This window comes from Drosophila biarmipes, chromosome 3L (genome assembly GCF_025231255.1).
Source record: "Drosophila biarmipes strain raj3 chromosome 3L, RU_DBia_V1.1, whole genome shotgun sequence".
NCBI classification, from domain to species: Eukaryota; Metazoa; Arthropoda; class Insecta; order Diptera; family Drosophilidae; genus Drosophila; species Drosophila biarmipes.
This window is the reverse complement of record NC_066613.1, coordinates 13,504,602-13,521,455: the sequence shown is the minus strand read 5'-3', so window position 1 is coordinate 13,521,455 and position 16,854 is coordinate 13,504,602. Positions and strand designations below refer to the sequence as shown.

General features: G+C 40.8%; 3 protein-coding genes across 3 annotated transcripts in view; 2 read left to right on the top strand and 1 right to left on the bottom strand.

Annotated features, from left to right (window-relative positions):
- Positions 1–292: 292 nt before the first annotated feature.
- LOC108028005 (carboxypeptidase B) lies at positions 293–1,520 on the top strand. Its single transcript, XM_017099633.2, has 2 exons — positions 293–1,038; positions 1,107–1,520. Exons 1-2 carry the CDS (start codon positions 293–295, stop codon positions 1,459–1,461), a joined length of 1,101 nt encoding a protein of 366 aa, XP_016955122.1. The 3' UTR covers positions 1,462–1,520.
- A 14,033-nt stretch (positions 1,521–15,553) lies between these two features.
- LOC108028275 (uncharacterized) lies at positions 15,554–16,523 on the top strand. Its single transcript, XM_017099979.3, has 2 exons — positions 15,554–16,075; positions 16,211–16,523. Exons 1-2 carry the CDS (start codon positions 15,631–15,633, stop codon positions 16,342–16,344), a joined length of 579 nt encoding a protein of 192 aa, XP_016955468.1. The 5' UTR covers positions 15,554–15,630; the 3' UTR covers positions 16,345–16,523.
- Positions 16,431–16,854, bottom strand: part of LOC108028273 (mediator of RNA polymerase II transcription subunit 13) — a 27,412-nt gene continuing 26,988 nt past the window's right edge. Inside the window, exon 15 of the transcript XR_006368503.1 lies at positions 16,431–16,514. The gene's annotated coding sequence lies outside the window, so the exon portion shown is untranslated. The remainder of the gene's footprint in view (positions 16,515–16,854) is intronic.

Genomic DNA, 16,854 nt, shown 5'->3' with positions numbered 1-16,854 from the left:
TTTACTAATATTAAAGTAATCTGTAGTAGGTAAATAAATCAGTCAAACCTGTTATAATTTATAATTATGTGGTGAGGAAAAATTTTCTTCATTCTCATAAACATTCCTATACAATAGGTAGATAAATTTCTAAAAATATAAAATTTACCGTCATTAAATGCACGCGCTTCTTTGCACTTCTTATCTTTAATTGCTAACTAACCCAATGCCAAAGAAAATACTTCGCATTACAAGCGGCATAACTTTTCGAAACCCTTTATAAAGAGCTACCTTCTTTTGGTAACCCAACAAAATGTCTTTAAAACTCTTTTTGGTGACACTCTTTATATCTGGATCCTTGGGGAATCCATTCTGGTCGCGGCCGCAGTACCAGACTGATGACTATTACACCTATGAGGAGATACAGGAGTATCTCAAAGGCCTGGCTGGCAGTTATGGTAACCGGGTGAAGTTGACAGACATTGGAAAGACCCACCAGGACCGGAACCTTACCACCATTACCATATCGAATGGAGATGGACGGAGAGGAAAGAACGTGATCTTCATAGATGCGGGAATTCATGGCAGGGAATGGATCACCCACACCTCAGCTTTGAATATCATCGATCAGCTGGTTGTGAACTTTGAGGCGAACAAGGAACTACTAAAGGACTACGATTGGGTCATTTTACCGCTGGTGAATGCAGATGGATACACATATTCCCGATCAGGAAAGGTGTTCACAGATGAAGCAATCAATTGCGGAGCATTGAACTCTAAAGATCATGATATTAAGTGCTGGCGGAAGAACCTAAGACCCAGGAGAAACGGTTGCGTGGGCACTGATATCAACCGAAATTTTGGGTATGCATGGGGCAAAGGAGACTCATCGCCTTATTCATGCTCCATTACCTATAAGGGTCCTTACAAATTCTCGGAGCCCGAATCTCAGGCCTTACAAAAAGTACTCCTTGATCTGGTAAGCTCCCGACGTGGCATATTGTACCTAACGCTTCATTCCGCTTTGGCCGAGATTTTGTATCCATGGAGTTCGAAAAGGTATGGTAAAATAACTTATTTTTGTGTGTACCATGTACACTTACCGATTGTAATTGTTTTCATTCCAGAATCAATGCCAAAAACTACAAGGAGCATAAAGAAGTGGCTCAAGCTGGCGTAGACGCCATAAGAAATGCAAAATTAAAGTCCTCTTCAAATTACAAAGTTCTTCCTGCACATAAACTATATCTTACCGGAGGAAGCACAAGTGACTATGCTTACAAGATTGGATTTCCTCTATCACTAATTTGGGAGCTTCCGGCCAAAAGAGGAAATTTAAAATTTGAATTTCATCCGCCAACGAAACTTATTAAGGAACTTGTTGATGAAACCTGGATTGCAATGCGCGCCATGGCAAAGAAAGTCATTCAAAAGTATCCCAATCGTAAGAAGTCTATTGGATTGGTAAAAAACAAATTGTAATAATAATAGTAAAACGTTCAGAGACATACAACAAATGTTCGAGAAAGGCTTTTAACAAACCATGTTAGCATTACCCAAGATTATTTCAGATGCCAATAACTTTTTTAAGTGCAGACTTTTCCAGCTGCAACAAGTTTACAATCGGCATTTGGAGTATCTGCCGCAGTCTAATTGGCAAACTTATGCCACTCGCCTCGAAGAGATACTTTTTCGATTTGCGGGGCGTATGAGTAATGTCAGGTCATCATTATAGCGGCAAGACACTGCCGCAGCTGCACTCCCACCCCGCACCAGGCCAAGCCGAATGAAATGTAAATTTTAAGTGCCCCGTGCAGCTGGAAGTGCAGTCGAAACTCGAATATCGAACTGGATATCGAGCTCAATACTGAAAAACTGGACTTGGGCGTGGGGTTGCCGGTGGAGGTGGACGCTGGCGTCCAGCGGGGAATGGAGATCGCAATGACGTGGCCGGATTGGTTTAAAATAAATGTTATTATTTCGATAAGTTGGCGTGTTTTTGCGGCTGTGCCCACATTTAATTATGCCACAAACCGGACAGCAAAGAGGCCAACAAAAAATGTAACGCCGGCGAACGGCAAGCAAAATCAATATCACTTCGTGCCGAGTTTTTAATGAACAATTGTCGGGGCACACAATTTTAGCACATTGTAAATAAGCAATTGAATTGGCGCTGGAGTGGCGTTGCAGCTTGGAAGTGAGTGGTACGAGCAATGATATCTGCTCTCTGATCCCAAAAAAAAATGCAGAAAACCCCGGGCGCGAGCCTGCCGACAGTCGTCGCCCCCATTTGGGCTGCATTTCGCAGCCAGTTCGTTTTAATCAAATTCGCATTAACAACGGCAAAGGCTGCAACAGCAACAGCAACTGCAACAACTGCAGCAATTTTAGTGCAGCTGCAGCAAAGAAGGCAAGTCACAACTTTGTATAAGACACGCTAATAACTCGGCTCTCGAATGGGGTATAATAGACCAAGTGCTATCGTTGGGGGGTCAAGATGTGTTCAAACTAGATTTCGAAGGCAAACACAATCGTTTTCAGTACCTTAACAGCTTATGAGAAAGGAATGTAGTCAGTCTATAATATAACTACGCAGATAGGCAAATTAGTCGATTAGTTTTCATTAAGATAAGCATATTATCGGAACTTTAAAAAATGTATTAAAATTCTATTTGAAAAAAGTTATTAAATATTCGTTGAATAAAAGATGTTCTTATGGGAAACCAATAATTTAATCATTGTTTTCAGATAATAATAAAGAAGATATAATGCTAGGGAAAAAGATCTAAGATGAAGATCAAAATTTCATAAAAGTAAAAGTAAAAACTCTTTTGATACTCATAAGTGTAAAAATAATAAATAACATGTTTTTTATTGTTACCACAGAAAAACTTGAACAATAATTTAAGATGCTGCACTTAAATAAATTTGTTATACAAGAATGAGTAGAAACTGTTAGCTTTGAAATATTTTATACTTTCCAATAAGAATTTGGTTGTTTAAAAACTCTTATATTCGGTCTTAGCTTAGGGAGCAAGCAAGTTCTTTTGTTTTATATAACTTCAAACACCCTGATATCATTATATATTTTTATAATTCTTTTAACTCCATTAAGAACCCCATACAAATTTGTTTTATCTATCCCACGGTATCTCGGCCGATCGGGTCGATCCTTGTCTCCGTTCGGTTATGGATTTTATAGTTTTTGTCTCGGTCCACGCCCCAAAAGCAATGGCAACAATAGCCGCCCGCTTGGACAAGTTACCAAAAATAGACCAAAGCCGGTGAAACCGAGCCAACTCGAATGGGTTTGCAGCTAAGGCAAAATGTTATGAGCAAGTCGGCGGTGGTTAGTCGGAAACTGCCGATAATTGCTGTGGTTTTATGGTCGAGAGTAATTCATATATATAGAAAATAGCTGGAGTGCAATTGGCGTTGGACATTTACGGTGATGGCAAAAACCGGGCCGAAAAAAGAACTTCGATAATTGAAAACGTAGTTCGAAATGCGCTTTGCGATAATTTGCATGCCCAAGGTTGACGCCTCTAATTGCAGGCATAGAAGTTCGCTGGGCGGTGCATCAAATTGCAGGTTTTATGCGTTTCCGAACGCCGCTTCGTTAAGCGGATCTGACAGTTATTACAAGGCCACGCCCCTTAATGAACCCGCTCGTCTAGGACGCACTCGGCCACATGGCCAGATAGTGATAAGCCATTTGGCCGATTGCTCGGACCTGGTCGGTGGGCAATCGCGGCTGCATGTGGCAGTGCAATTTATGGGATCAACAGACCCGTTAGTGCCAAATTACAAATGGGCCCATGGCAGCCAAGTGCAAAACAGACGTGGCAATAACCAACAAGACATTAACCCGAAGCGGCGAGTCGCGGCGCATGCCTCGATACCTCCGGTACCTCCGATGCCCCCATAACTCCGATGCCCGATACCTCGATGCCCCGGTTCCTCAATGCCTCAATGTTGCCCCAGCTGCACTGCGTTCTGGCCGCATATGCTCCATCGCCCAATAATTGCCAGCAAGGAATATGCTCCCCTCCCTACAGTCAAGAAAATTACACAAATTTAATGGGGTTCAATTTAAAAGCTTACATATGAAAGATGTTTAAAACAATGTTTCTGCCAAACCAAATTTGATTTTAAAAAAATGTATTTGTCTTAAATTTAAGGGTATTGAACAAATATATATATTTTGAATTTTGAAATATTTTACAAAAGGTCTTTACATTTAACGTTTATTTAATTATTATAAATTTAAATTATTATAAAAACGAAAAGATTACTCATTTAGTTTAAAGCCTTAGATACATATGTAATTTTTTTAAACCGAGATTGCAATTAAGCTATTTTTCAACAAATATTTTTCTTTTAGCCGAAAATTCGCTTAATTTTTCAATATTTCAGAACGAATTCCCGTCATATTTGCTGAGTGCACTTGCACACAATCTTTTTGGGAGCGGGAAGCTGGAATCAGAGCCGTCGGCGATTCGGCCAGATACGAGTGCAGTTGCAGTTGCAAGTTGCAAGAGCTCCGGCGATCCAGCGGATTGCCGGTGCGACGGACGGACCGTCGCTGGCCACAAAAGCATAAAACAATAAAGTTGGGCGCTGCGCAAAAGAATAATCGCATAAATCATGCGGACTCGCGGCGGCGTCTAAACTCCACTAACGGCAACGAGGCTAAGTCTCCGGAGCTCTGCAAGGAGTTGGCCGGCACAGTGGCCAACAAGTGATTGGATTGTAAATATTCTCTGTGATATCACTGAGATTATGTGGCTAATAAAAAATACTATTATTGCGGAGCACTTTTATTACGCGATGGCTTGTTTTTACTGCTAACCGTTTTTACAAGCTGCTACCATGATGAAATACCGAGATTGTGTTCAACCAGGACATGCATATAAAGTGGCGGGGGTGGTCTAGAAAAAAACTCTTCAAATATTCAGAAGGTTTGGTGTGTAAAGTAGGGCTCTTGCCATTTTTATTAAACAAGAGTTCATATTCCACGATGTGGCAATATTGAAATACACCTGATTTCAAGAAGGCAATGATGAATCCTATAATAAAATAAAGCTCTGGATCAAAATATAATGGTAAAAAAATAAATAGTAATTCAAACTATTTTTATATTATTTTGTGTTATGTATATAGTTATTACTAGATAATAACATTATTTCAATAGTTTTTTAATTAATTTGTTCAACCCAAGTATTTATGTAATGTTATACATATATTTTTCCCTCGATCCACACATCTTTAACTGCTTGCAGAACAAGTTTCCAACCCATAAAGACCTTAATTTATGTAGTCGGCTCAGTGATTTTGGAAAATCTCGAGCTAGATGCTCAGAAGGGCAGCGCTAATCCACGTTGACAACTGGCCCATTGTACTCGCACGGCCTGGCCCACTGTGCCACAATGCAGCGGCAACACTTTTCTTGCCTTAAGCCAAATTTATAGCGATCTAAGTAGGTATAAAGCGCTCATTTTGTGGCAACAACAGCAAGCTGCAGCGACGACGACAGCGGCGACTTCGTTACGATTTCGAGGAGTGGCCAACAGGAGTGCGGCCTTTGTTTTGGCCCAAAACCCCCCTGAAACCCCACCGAAGTCTTCGGCCTTCCCCTATTGTTTTTGCCTTTGTAATTTCTTTATCCCGTTGGCAGTTTGCCTCTCCACTGCCAAGAACAATAGAAATGCATTGCACGAAAGCCGCCAGGAGAGAGCGGGCCAAGAAAGAGAGAGCTGATGCTGGAGTTAAGGCCCGAAAAACCTGCGGCTAACGCAGAACCGTTGACATGCACAGGAAGAAATTCCCCAACTTGGAGTAAGAATTTCCCTGATAAAAAGCCTTTTTTTTCGTTTTAGTATAGAGCAGAAACCATTTTATTCATAATGTAATTTAAATATATCTTTAAAGAATATCTTTTAAAAAAATGTATTAAGTTATGTTGTAAATCTTTTTAATATGAATAACAAAATTGTGCATAATAATAATTTATATTTTTAAAATATTTTATTTTTTTTTAGTGCCTTAGAAAGCGGGCGCGGTTGCATGTGCAACCCAAAAGGCGGAGGGCCAAATGGAGGCTAAAAGAGGGTTCCTACCTCTGCTCACTCGTGCGCGATTTTAAAAGAACTTCTTGCCGGGACTTTCAGTTCGTTTGCCTGCTCGGCCTTTGTTGTGGTAAACAGTTGGCCAACACTCAAGGGGGGCGGAGAGGGGTGCGGGGTGTCGTTGGATAACTGGGACAAAGTTTGGGCCAACCGAAAAAAAATCCGCTTAAATCAAGAGTCACCATGTGCGGTTGCTCAGGGAAAGCGCTTAGGTAAGGACGAATCATTAGGACACAGAGTTAGTGAAGGAAATCCAAATCCTAAAATTAAAATACATTTGTTGAATAAAAAATAATTATTTAATATTAATATTTTAATAAAATATTAAGCTGTAAATGAAACATATTTTCATTTTATAGTAAATTTTAAACCTATAAATCAACTTATCCCAACAAATTGATGACAATTTTTAAGCCTGCGGCCCACGACAAACATGGGTTTCCTTTTATTTGATTAACCGAGGCAAAAAGCCTCCGCCCCCAGTCAAAACTAGACAAATGCCATTCTAATGCCTCCCAATGGGGGTCATTCTGGACAAATCGAGGTAGAGGAAAATCAGGAAAATCAGCCATTAATCACTTGATATGACAAAATGCAAACCAAAGAAATGGATCGAATCCTTTGAGGGTTTTCAGAGGGGCTGGAAGTGGTAAAAGCAAGGGCTGTCTGGGGTGTTAGACAGGTCAAACCGGTTTAGTGGCCATGCTCCATCGCTTCGCATCCTCCCTTCCTCCATCCGAAGCTCCTGCCCCTCATCCTGCTCCGGCTCCTGCCCATCGCCTCATTATTATGCGCGCATTGTGCGTGGAAAGGCAACAGGAACTGGCCATTGCACATGGGCATAGGAATTTCTGTGGCCCGGCCAGGGCCAAAAACTTGAAGCGTGCTCCGATTCTCAATTGCAGTCGGTATGGTGCATATGCCTCCAGGGACAATTCATGCAGCTGACAAGCGGGAGAGGGGGAAGCAGGGGGCTACTCAGTTGGGTTTAAGGGCATCGTAAAAGGAAGCCAGTCCGGGCAAACTGCAAAACTTGCAATTAAACAAAGCCCTTGCTGCAAAAACAGCGCAGCCCGGTGGCAACGTGTTGGCATTGCATGTTGCTAGTGCAGCAGCAACATCTACGGCAGCCACGGCAACGGCAACAGCAGCACCGCCTCAAAGGACGACTCTAAACGCATTTCCGCCAACGACGTCGCATTTTGCATTTTATGCAAAATCGCCTATCGGGGCGATCTGGTTTTGACTTTGGGTGGAGACCACCTCCATCTCCGACTCCGTTTTCATCTCCTGTTCCACTGGCCAAATGTGGGCTTGTCATATTCAGTTGGCAGAATAAAGCGTTCGCCATAAACGCTTGCAAATCGCCAGCAAATCGCTGGGGAAACGCTTTGTTGCATTTTAAAGCGTTTTTAAACGCTAACAAAACGGAGCGATTCCGTAAAGGCATAAATACTTTAAAAGGGAAGGGTATTTGCATTTATTCGAGGTATTTTGCAATAGAGTCTAGAGAGAACCTGATCTCTTTTCAGTTATCAACTTACTTTCCATATTCTTTTTTTTGTTTTCTTTTTTTAATAAATAAAAAATCGAATATCATGAAAAATTTATTTTATTAAGAAAGAGTGGTTCCCATTTTAAGCCAATATTATAAATCAACATTTTTTTCACTGAGTGATTGAGTAAGTTCATCTCATTTAACCAACAAAGTGTGATATATTTTACAAAACAAATTAAAAACATTATAATTGGATTAAAACCCCTTGCAAAATCCTGGAAAGTATTGCAAATTCATCAACTTTCCCCGAAATCTTTGCAGAAGCTATAAAATCTTTGGCCCCCATAAATGATCCCAAAACAGCTGTCAACCCCCGATTTCCATCATTTCATTTGGTGACGCCATAAACCCTTTTGGCTTGGGATGGACCAAAAATTGCTCAACCAGCCCCTCGTTCCGTAAAAAAAAAAACAAAAAACAAGCTGGATCCCAGCGGTTGCCCCAATTTGGTAAAAAAAAAAAACTTCAGATGAACTGAGGCGTGGAAAAAATTCACTGGCCGTGTCCACAATGCAAATGAGGTCCTTTCAGCGATCCTGGACATTGGTGCCTCCGACGATTCCATCTCCATCAGAGGCCTCATCATCCTCGTCGTCGCTGGTGACAATTTAACACAGAAATTCACTGAAGCGTCAACTTGGGCAGGCATAAATTTACAACATTCACCACGGGTAACTCTCCCTCGCCGATATGTGCTTTAATTTTCCTTTTTCTTCAGTTTTTCCTAGCGATTTTTTTGATTTTTTTGTCGTCGCTCATGCTCTCCGAGTCAGTGAAGCGAAAAACTTTACAATCCATCAAATTAATGGAGCAATGTGTCACGAGGAGCACTCTGGAGCTGAACCCTCACTTGGACTCCCCCTTCCGGCACTTCGGACTGACAAACCGAGTGATACTGCTCCTTCTGTTCCTGCTGGTGAAATGTCATCAACTTGAAATTGTAAATCAAGCAAAAATTGATTGAACAAAGCGCTGCGCTTGAGGAGCCCAAAGAACTGAACAATGAAGTTAAAGGCCGAGGGAATGGGATCTGCGGGGAGCAAATGGGGGGGAAGAGGCCCTGACAATCTGTTGAATAGATTTGTGCACAGATTATGCACTTCCACCTTGAGGATGGAAAACATCTGGGGATGAGAAATCGAGGCTTTGTAGTGCATTTCAGCGCTGGCAGGGGAATTAATCGTTTGGCAGTCGAAGTTCAATCTGGAAATGTCAGTCAATAGGCAAATGTAAACATTTAAATTTTTGTTATTATATTTTTAATGGAAAAATAATTATTTAGTTATAGTTCAGGTCGTGGTAAATATTATATTTCTGGACATTCATTATTATCAGTAACAAAATGTATCTAACACATGACTTCTAAGATCCAGTTGGTCCACCCGGGGGCGCCAATGTTTGCTCACAAAGGGGGAGTGATTTTGCATATACGCGTACCCACTAGATTTTTAATTCAATAATGTAACCAACTATCTGTCTTTAGATCTTCTTATATAAATTGTTTACTTTCATTAATTTGAAGAAATACTAAAGAAAAGTAGACATAGAAGTGCAACTGTTGTTACATTATTTCTATACTATTGACTGTTGATTAAACGTTGATAAGATAATTTTTACAATTATATATGCCAAAATATTAAATTAATATTTATTAATTAAAAAAAAAAAATACAAGTCCTAATGCCAAACTTTTTAAAATAGAAACACAGCAGTAAAGTATAGACTAACATTTTTAAAACTATCTCTTGTTTTCTTTTATGCAACCGGTACTAAATCTTAACTTTCTGATTTTACTTTTTGGTTGTATTTTGTTTTTTCGAGTATCATGTATGAGAAAAGGAAATCAATCAATAAGTGCTCAGTTATCCAATAAATCCATAAATCTCCTTTAGACCAACATGTGCCACTCGAAACCCATCCCTTCGGGCAGTGACAAAACTTTCCAACCTTTCACCAGGGAGCCGGGTATATGAAATACAATTAACACAGTTAATGTGCCTCTGGGTCAGCCCACATGATGGCACCACTCCACGTCCACCAGAAAAGAGTCGAAAAGCCCAGGGAAGTAAGTGTCCCCACCTTGTCCAGCAAACTGGGAACCTGCGACCACCTTTCACCAACAGAAGTGAGTTTAATGCCGTTTTCTTGGCACAGCGACGATGGCATAATGAAAGTCCTACGCCAATGCGATGCCATGGGTGAAAAACTTTCGCAAATATGCAAATCGGCCCACTGCCATTTGCACGTACAAATGTAACGTACATTTTATAGACTTATCACGCGACGGTCCGACGAGAGCGGTCCATAAATCTAAACGATATGCGCCCCATTGCCGCCCACTTGCAACTCGCAACTTGCGATTTGCAGAGCTGCTGCTGTTCATATTGCTGTTTGTCCTCTGCACAGAAAGAAAATCAGCTTTAGTTTGCAAACAAAACATATACTAAAAGTACAATAGTACTTTAAAAAGGCATTCAATTTGAAGGACAAAATAGTTTTTTTTATCTCAATCGTTTTCTCAATTATGAAAACGGATATTGAACGACTTTTCCACTCCATGACAAAATTCTAAAATATGTGGAAACCCACTTTTCGAGTGTGTTGTTTGGCTGCTGCCACTACTGCCTCTGCTTTTGCTGATGTCGACGTCGTCACGAGTGGCAACAATTAATTTTCATACGCAGACGCAGTTGGACGGCGTGGCTGTGGGGCTGAGGCCATTCTGGCAGGACTGGAAGTCTGATCCCCAGACTTGTAGACGGACCCACAGAAGTCAGACTGGCTAGCAGGGAGCGGATACAGCTTTAGGAGCCTTCGCAGCCGGGGCGACAAACAAATTGCACTTCGATGCGACTGAGATGGCGACTTGTGGCATTCTAGGAAAATAAATTTAAATAAACGCAGAGTCCTCTCGCCGCTGCTGTTTTCCCCTTCCTGTTATTTTTATATTCCTTCCCAGAGGACGCAGCGATAGCGAATAAGAATTGAAAATGCAAATTTGCGCGAAAATAAAATCAAGTGAAGTGGCAAGAGGCAAGAGGCAAGAGGCTGAAGACTGGAGTGGAGTGAAGTGAAGTGGCTTGGAGTTCGGGCCACAAGTGTTTTTAACAATGTTTGCATGGCGCATTACGTGATTTGGCCACCGCCCACAACCCGCTCCTCCCCAGATCCTCCGCCGGCTCATCCTCATCCCAATCCTCCCACTCGGCTGCTCCTTGCGTGTTAGCACCATGTTCAAATTTGAATAAAACGCAATGCGAAGACAGCGAAAACAATGCGCGGCCAACTTACGAGATCAGATGAATCTCGAATACACTTTAATTGGGAAGGGAATCAGTGCAATTAAGGATTTTATAGGGTTATACGTCCTTTTGAGGGACTATAAATGCATAACATTTAAACCCCTCTATTTAAAATACTGCTTACAAAAAAAATGCTCTTTTCGAAAGAATTTTATTTTATATTAATGCTTGAAAAAAACTTATTAAATATGCTGTATCTTTCAAGTAGTCCTTTTTTACTTAAAGTAAGGTTAGGTTAGGCTACTTAAAGTTAGTTAGATACCAATCAATTAGTTTTACTTTTATTGTACATACATTGTTTAATTATATAACATATTAAAATCGATTCCGTTTTGTTAGTCCTAATTGTTAATTTCACTGAATTAAAATTTTTGTTAATTTTAAAGTTATTTATTTGCTAGGTTCTTCATGAAAGTGAAGCTACCCTGTGTCGGGAAAAGTATACCAGCGATAAGAACATCGCATCGAAGTGGGTGTTGCTGGCGGCTGCTACCACTCGAACCCATTGACGCCTCTGCCTTTGCATTAGCCTCTTGCTGGCTATCATCGCCATTCTCCGCCAGGGTCCTCCAAGCCCACCAGCCATTTCCTTACCCAATGTCCCTTGTCTTTGGGGCGACACTTTCCTGAGACTCTGGGCGTAGATAACATTCCTGGCCGGCGACATTTTGCATGTCTGGAGCTACCTTCGCGTCGAGAGTCGATAAATTTGCGCATGCATCTTCATTTCGGTGGCCTGGAGTGCATTAGTCCCGGTGAAAGGCTTCGACTTTAGCCAGATGCCTCGGGGCCAAATCAAGAACAATGGGGACAGGATACCCACAACTCCACAACGTTCCTTTTTCCTTTCGGCCGCTGCTGCTGCTGCTGAGTCATTATTAGAATCTGCAGCTGCGACTGCACCGGCGGCTCAAATCCAATTACAATGCAGAATCAGCAGGCACACAATGGTTAGGGATTGTTGGGGCCTAAAACGCGGAACCTGAATCCCACTTCCCTCGCTCTCTCCCCATTTCGATCGGCAATTTGGCCTTAACTTCGGACATGGCCGAAAGCCGCTGGCGAGCATTGTCCACTCTCCGAGGGCCTTTTTGCTTTATTATAGCAACGCTTATACAGATTAGAATAAATCAACTTGTCCCCCCGCGCAGACTAGACTCGTTCTGCTCTCGTTTTGCTTGTCCGGCGATCGGAAAACGCTACCGGCAACAACAATCTCAACTGGTCAGTTGGAGTTTGCAGCTGCAGTGCGGTCTGCAGTGGAAGAAATTCATAAAAAGTGTTTAAATGTTTGGTTGCTAATTAAAATAAATATCATCTATATGACTAGTCAGGTAGTGGGTAGTAGTGAAATGCGGGTTTGAGTCTATGTTAACTCAAAATAAGCGAAATAAATAATCAAATTTGTTTAAAATATAATATAAAGTTTTAAAGTTTTGATAATTAATTTGTTGTCGTTAAAGTATTAATGGAAGTATTTATAAATATGCGCTGGTAATTGCTACTATATGTGTTAATATTTTTTTTTGTCAGTGTAAGATCTGGAATCTAGAACCTGGACTGACCACCCTACTCCCCAGATAGTTGGCCACGGATCCCCATTAAGTGCGCACAGACCAAAAGGATGTTGGCGGAGATAAGCAGGCAAATAAGTTGGCTTACGCTAGAAAAGGAATTAATAATGCAGAAATGATGGGCTGCTCTTTGGGTTGCAGGTTGCAAGTTGCAAGAGGACCGGACGACGAGGATCGGAAATGCGAAACCGGATAATGGAAAATGGATGAAAACAACATCCAAATGATCTTCAGAGGAAATCGCAAAATGGATTCACTACTCACTCACTTGTGCGGTTTGTTGTAGTTCCTGGAGCTGCGAGTTGGTTGGGCGGCTATGCTTTATATCACTCTTCGGTCATTAAAGTTTTATTTACCCATGGTCATTAAAATTTGATGTTTGGGCTATAAGAAATAGAGCTTATAGACAAGTGATTGATGGGTATTATTTGAAGGATTCGCCTTCAATAAAAAAGGTTTAACAGGAATATTTAACGTACAGGCGTTATAAAGTACAGATAAATAAAATAAAAGCTATATATAGACGACTCGAGTAAACTATAACTTCAATCCTATCTTTGACCATAACCTTACTATTTTCATCACTCCTTTATTTTTCCCATGAAGAAGTATGTGTAATTAATGATCAAATTTTTTTATCTTCCGTATAATTTTTAAAACGATATTATCGGAAGACTTAGGGTAATTGTATTTTTAAATGGAGTACTCTTACACGCTTAATAAACCTTGTTTTAAAAAGTCTTAAAATAATTATAATCAAAGACCAGGAAAACTTTCCACACTCATTACCAACCTTACACCACATCCCTTCCAGTAAGCCTTATCCCAGAGGCTCAAAAAAAAACACTTAAGGTTAATGTTCTGTCCAGAGCATCAGAGAACATAAAGTTCAACACTTGGCCAGCGGTCGACCCAAAGCGAATCTTACAAATTAAACGCATTCAAGTGCAAGATCCAGGAATTTTGATTGGGTCAACCGAGCCGGAGGAGTCCGCGCGGTAGCTGAAAAATGCCATAACAAAATGTGTCAAGTGCCAGACATAAATGCCTAAGTAAGAGAGCTCCGAGGAGCATAAAGAACGGACCTCGAGGTGCGGGAACAATACCATGCCGCTGGATCTCCCTGCTTTGTTTCATTTTCATGGCCCGCGGCCTTTTTGCTGTTTGCACTCGCCATTCGACATGCGGCTCCTCGGATCCTCGAATCGGTTCGCCTTGGATCCGCTTGAAATGCCTTGGAACAATAAATTTTCGGTGCGTCACTTTTTGTTTGCCTCTGCAGTTCGCCAGTTGGCAGGCAGGCAGGCGCTTTGGGTTCTTCTCTGAGCTTTCCAATTAAAAATGCGCAATTGGGAGACCCAATCGCTGTACTTATTTGTAAGTTGCACGCATGCTCCAGCTTCTTTGGCTCCTACGCGACCCATTCCAAATCCACAAGGAGCAGCGACTGCTCCTTTCAGAGTTTCCATTAATTTACATAAAAATATCTTAATTGCGAGCCCGCGACGGCGGCGATTCGATTCGACTTTTTTGCGCTTATCAATGCCATGTCATGTCGCCGACGCCCTGAGCTCAGAGCCATCCGAATACAGAGGGAAAAACAGGAATATCGGTTATACATAAATTATTCGGCACTGCAAAAAAATGGCATAAGGAGCTGGCATTTTTATAATAAATCAATTAGACTGGTGAAGCTCTTTCTCTATAAAGCAAATAAGCTAAAAAAATAATTAAGGAAGAATAACATCTTGTATGATGATATGATCCAGATCCCTGGATATTCATAATTTTATTAAGTTTCAGTTTTTATATACAATTATTATAATTCATAAAGTATCCCTGAAAAGCGAATGTTAATGTTAATAATGTTAATAATTCAACCGATAACCTATTAAAATAAATATATTTTAAATCAAGAATGAAATAAACAGGAAGTGAAACCGAATTATTATCTTGAAAAAAATATAAAAATCTAACATTAACACTATAAATAAAATCAATTAATCTATGACGTTTTTAAGTTTACAAGCTTCAAAAAAAAGTTTAGCTCTTTTTTTTAAGTTTTCTCTGAGTGCATTCTGCTTCTTTCTGACAAATTTGTGCGGCTCCACGTCAAGATCACCATCTCGATCCACATGGCATCCACAGATGCGACCGCGAGGAGCAGCAACATATGTCGGGCGACACTTGCAACCCGCGAGTTGTGGAGCATCCGAAGTGCGCCGTCCAATGAGCCCGACTCCTTTGTCCATGCATAATCGCTGATAAATGTGGCTTTCGGTGCTGCAAAAATGATTTGTTGATAATTAATGCAGTCGTTTGGGGGGAAAAACCGGGGGACAAACCTCCCGAAAACTCGTTTGCCGCATGCCGCTAAAAAAAAGAAGTATATATAAAGAAGCAGCCAGCAATTTGTGCCAAAGTTGTTGTTGCCATTGCAATCAGGCCTTAAAGGCAATCAACGCACAGTAATTCATGCCGCCTGACAGCACCAGCTCCATTCTCCAGACGCTGGGACCCCATCTCCAGATTCCAGACCTCAGTCCCCCCAGCTCAACCAAAAGTAAACCGAGTGAAAATTGTTTCCTAGTTTTTTTCTTCGCCTTCGTCACGCAGCTAATTGCAAATAGTGGAAAAAGGGGTGGCGCAGTGGGAGGAGGGCCAACATGATCGCAATTAATGGGGCTAAAGTTAGTCGGCTGCTTAATCGTGGCCACTTGATCAATTTAGCACGCAATGCAATCGAAAAAGGGGAGAAATTAAGGAGATTGGAAGGAACGAGCGTGGCTTTAAAAAATAAAACAAGAACTAGAATAAAACTTAGACACAAAAAGAAAATATCAACTATTATATTAAAGACTAATTATTTTTAAAATTATATTTCTGTTTTTATACACTACAAACTTATCAATAAGTAGAAAAGCTAGCCTTGCAACATGCAGAATTTCGTCTAGTAACAAAATGCAACTCTGCTTATGTACCTCTCCCTGGCAGCCCTGGAAAAGTCACTTGAAACAATGTCTAGGCAACCCTGAAACTTTTAATTCGCATGTTTCTAATTTATTGCTTTAACTTTTCATTTTCCGAAAATGAACATTTCGAAAGCTAAAAAAGAGATGCTATCCATGTCCGAGCAGCTGTGCAAGGATGCGGACCACTGGCAATTGAGCATCAAGAATGGCCAGGAGACCATGAAGCTTATCAAGACTATATACAGCCGGCTCTTCGCCACCGAGGAACTCCTGAACAACGCGGACTCAAGGAAGGGTCTCCAGGCCACTGAGAAGCGGATCAATAATTTGTATGTACGCCTCCAGCGTCCTCTGGCCACGATGACCAAGATTTTAGAATCGCTGACCGAGGTTAGGGACAACACTGCCCGGATGTTGAACCGACTGACCCTCTGGATGGACGACGAAATAGTGTCGGAGCACAGGATCCAACCCAATCTAAAGAGTTCCGAACTCTTGACGGTGCTGCAGTTCCTAAGGCAACGTTACGATGCAGAGTGGGAGGTCAAGGAGATGGTTGTCAGTAAGTACGGAAAAGGGCTAAGGATGTGCTTTTAAATGCGGGCTAATTTAAATACCAATTTACTAATACATATTTTAACTTAAAATATAATGTTACCATTAAAAAAAAATTCAATTAAAATATTGCATCTTTCAGATGACTTGGAGCACATAAACAGCTCCTACGAGCTGGAGTTTTTGGTGGATGGTTGGGACATTTGCAGGCATGCGGGAGGTCCGGAGTTCGCCAAGACGGTGCGCAATCATTACAGGATCGTTGGGCGCTCGTAACCTTCACTTACCAACAAATTCCATTCCAAAGGCACTGAAAACGAAGTATCCCATCGCCAATAGACCAATAAGAAAGGCACGTTGAGTTTTGAATTTGATGTTAGTTTTATTTGAAAAATGGTTTTTTAGTTTGTATTTGTTATCGCCTGCTTGCCAAACAAATCAATAATCTGTAAAGAAATTACAAAAAATTGCATTTCGGTTTTAATTTGTTCTTGTTTTTGTTTTTTTTTCTTATTTTGTCGTGTTTGCTTTGCACATTTAAAATTTGACCCATTTTTGACCTTTGCTATTTGCTCATCAATTTTGCTCTTGTTTCGTTTCTGACTTGGTAGCAAAACAAAACTTAATTGTAATTTTACTACAACAACATTTTGTTTTTGCCCATTATATAATATTTAATTGTATATAATATATATAATATGCAATTCTGTAGCTAGATTTTGACATTCATGTTCTCGTACCCAATCTCGATATATACCCATATATACTTGTATATATATAGTGTGT

Excerpts from the sequence above, each read along its gene's own strand:
- LOC108028005 (XM_017099633.2), top strand. The coding sequence starts at position 293 with ATGTCTTTAAAACTCTTTTTGGTGACACTCTTTATATCTGGATCCTTG. Across the intron at positions 1,039-1,106 it reads TATCCATGGAGTTCGAAAAG|AATCAATGCCAAAAACTACA; the intron begins GTATGGTAAAAT and ends TTTTCATTCCAG.
- LOC108028275 (XM_017099979.3), top strand. The coding sequence starts at position 15,631 with ATGAACATTTCGAAAGCTAAAAAAGAGATGCTATCCATGTCCGAGCAG. Across the intron at positions 16,076-16,210 it reads GGTCAAGGAGATGGTTGTCA|ATGACTTGGAGCACATAAAC; the intron begins GTAAGTACGGAA and ends TGCATCTTTCAG.